The sequence below is a fragment of the Adiantum capillus-veneris genome, chromosome 9 (assembly GCF_014529385.1).
Source record: "Adiantum capillus-veneris isolate H3 chromosome 9, ASM1452938v2, whole genome shotgun sequence".
Lineage (NCBI taxonomy): Eukaryota > Viridiplantae > Streptophyta > Polypodiopsida > Polypodiales > Pteridaceae > Adiantum > Adiantum capillus-veneris.
The window spans coordinates 19,659,734-19,662,657 of record NC_140939.1 but is presented as its reverse complement, the minus strand read 5'-3'; the positions used below and the strand labels follow the sequence as shown (position 1 = coordinate 19,662,657).

At 44.0% G+C, this 2,924-nt stretch overlaps 1 protein-coding gene across 1 annotated transcript; it reads left to right on the top strand.

The window, feature by feature from the left end:
- Positions 1–1,475: 1,475 nt before the first annotated feature.
- On the top strand, positions 1,476–2,654 carry LOC147450198 (uncharacterized). The gene is made up of 2 exons (XM_086520429.1): positions 1,476–1,528; positions 1,967–2,654. The coding sequence occupies exons 1-2, from the start codon at positions 1,476–1,478 to the stop codon at positions 2,652–2,654; spliced, it is 741 nt and encodes a 246-aa protein (XP_086376555.1).
- Positions 2,655–2,924: the final 270 nt, after the last annotated feature.

The window sequence follows — 2,924 nt, the reverse complement described above, 5'->3', positions numbered from 1 at the left end:
ACTGCAATTTCATTGAAACCTCATTTATCTTTTTAATGACTGGAAATGGACTATACATACGAAAAGACAACTTTGGACACTTCTTTTCAACTTGCTTAAGACGTTGCGTCATGATTCTTAAATACACCCAATCCCCTTCCTTGATCGAAACATCCCGACGATGCTTATTAGCCTGTCGTGAATAAGATTCCTGAGCCTTGCTTAGCCGAAGCTTCACACTCTCAGAAATCTCATCCAATGACTGACTTTCAGCATTGGCATTAGGCATTTGACTGACCGAGCGAGTCAAAAGTGACTCGAACGGACGGCCAAAAGTCGCCTCATACGGAGTTCGACCAATGGCAAAAGAAAAAGAGTCATTCAAAATAGCCTGGACCAATGGGAGATGGAGCTCCCACTGAGACTGCTGATCATGCACATATGACTTTAAAACATCAAAAGTCAATTGATGCTAAATCTCTGTTTGACCATCTAACTGTGGATGAAAAGCCGATGAAAAATTCAACTTAGTGCCAAAATTTTCAAAGAGTGCGTGCCAAAAATTGGATGTGAACTTAACATCCCTATTTGAAACAATTGATTTTGGCAAATCACAGAGGGGGTACCTATACTTAATGAACAACCGTGCTACATCTTGTGCAGTAACTGTGGCTTTACAAGGAATCAACATGCAAAACTTGCTGAAACGATTGAAAATTGTCAAACATTGAGTGTTCCTTGAATGCAAACTTGGTGGAAGGTTAGTCACAAAATCCATGGAAATATCTTGAAAAGGTCCATCGGGAATAGGCAGCGGAAGCAAGAGGCCTTGCTGCTTACCTCGAGGAGCTTTTACCTTTTGACATATAGTGCACTGTGTGACATAACGAAACACATCCTTTCGCATTTTAGGCCAATAAAAGAATCTTTCTATTTTTTCCGAAGTGGTGTTCATTTCCTTGTGCCCACCGGTGAGAGAATCATGTGCATCATGCAATATGGTTGGCCTGAGAGAGGGAAACACACATAAACGTTGATGAAAATACAACAAACCATCACGAATGAGATAGTTGCTTGGCCCTTGGGAAGCAAGAGCCTGCAACCAATGCTTACCAAACTTGGAATCCACATACTGATTCTTCATGTTGTGGAAAGACACACCCTGAATAGAAAATGTGGATCTTGACTCAAGAGCCAAAATTTGTCCTTTGCGACTCAACGCATCTGCAACAGCGTTAGCTTTTCCAGGCACATACAATAAAACCTCGAAATTGCTCAAAAAATTGTGACCACCGTGCCTGGCGATCACTTTAATGTGCACTAGGCAGACTGGAGCCATTTGAGGGCTTGATGATTTGTGCGAACTGTAAACTCTCTACCATAAAAGAAAATGCTTCCAATGCTTAAGAGAGTGAATGACAGACATCTTTATCATAAACTGAATAATTCTTTTCCGTACTATTGAGCTTCTGGCTAAGGAAAGCTATAGGACGACCATGCTGCTGAAGCACAGCTCCTATAGCAACATTGCTCGCATCCGTCCTGTTGGGTATTCAAGCCCAAATTATGTCTGATGTCAACTAGTGGGAACAGGCCCCTATAGCATGCAGGATAGCCTCAGTTAGAGTTGAGTTTCTTTTGCATGGCAAGTATACCTATATATGTAAAAGGCTACACATCAATCAAAAATAAGAAGAATATAGCGTTATTTTCTTGGCTACAGTGTCGAATTCTCTCTCTCTCTCTCTCTCTTTCTCTCTCTCTCTCTCTCTCTCTCTCTCTCTCTCTCTCTCTCTCGTTCAATTCTCGCTTTTGCTGCACGCCATCCTCCACGCCATGGCAACCCTTCGACTGCATCCACCATAGTTTCCCAACCTTAACAACTGGTATCAAAGCATGAGTGGTGGATTTAAGGGCGGCAAAGCATTTAAGGCTACGCATGGTGATGAAGATAACTCGCTTAAGGACTTGAGCTCATTACACGCAGGTATGAAAATTATTACAAAGCAGAGCATTGTCGAAACAAAAGGACAAGGAAGCAGGCTGCTAGGCAGTGTCATCAGAAATTTGATCAAAAGCAGCTCCGAAAAAGGGTGGGCACTGATCAGTTGGAAAGAGAGACCGCTCAGCAGAAAAAATCGAGGCTGACTACTAGCAAGGTTATACCGGACAAGAATGAGGACGGATTCAAAACACCTGCTGTCATTGTGCCTGATGCATGTGGTAGGAGGAAAATTAAGTTATCAAATGAGAATGAAGTGGAGCCCTTGGCAGAGCAGGGAGATGATGTGGTATCAGTTGTAAATTCAGCCGAACCAGCTGTGCTTTTGAAGGCACAGCCAAAGCCTCGATCCCGAGAATATTACCTCTCTCAAAGTTTCCCTAGTTGTCCTCCACACCCAGGGTTTGTGGGTGACAAGTGTTTGTCCAAACGATGCAAGATATGCCGAGTTCTTGAAAATACTAATAGCACCGTCATCTGTGATGAGTGCCAGGAGTCCTTCCACTTGTCTTGCTGTCTTCCTCACCTAAATCCTAAGCATTTTGATAGAGAAGATGACTGGTATTGTAGCGCATGCAGAAAGCAGAAACGAAGGTCATGGGAGTGTTGTGGGGACTCTTGCGGCTATGTTGGTATTTTTTTTTTCCGAGGAAAAGATCCTTCTATTAGTTAATGAAAGCTGCCCATAGGGCTACATCCACCTCTGCAAGAGAGGGCTACAACAAACATGATGGGGAGACGCTCCCAATGAAAAAACAGCATATATACAATGGGGCTAAATCAAGAGATGGGAGGAGGGAAAAGCCACATAGGTGGACAGTAGTGCCATCTCAGCACCCCCTGGACCATGGAGTAAAACGGCCCAGGGCGCCAGAGACGAAGGAAAGCCTCGCGGCGCTCCCGCATGCGGTCGGAGCTGCCCTGTAGTCCCTCAAGCTGTCCT

Coding starts and splice junctions, on each gene's coding strand:
- LOC147450198 (XM_086520429.1), top strand. CDS start 1,476: ATGCTGCTGAAGCACAGCTCCTATAGCAACATTGCTCGCATCCGTCCT. Junction 1,529..1,966: donor GCTCGCATCCGTCCTGTTGG/GTATTCAAGCCC, acceptor CATTACACGCAG/GTATGAAAATTATTACAAAG.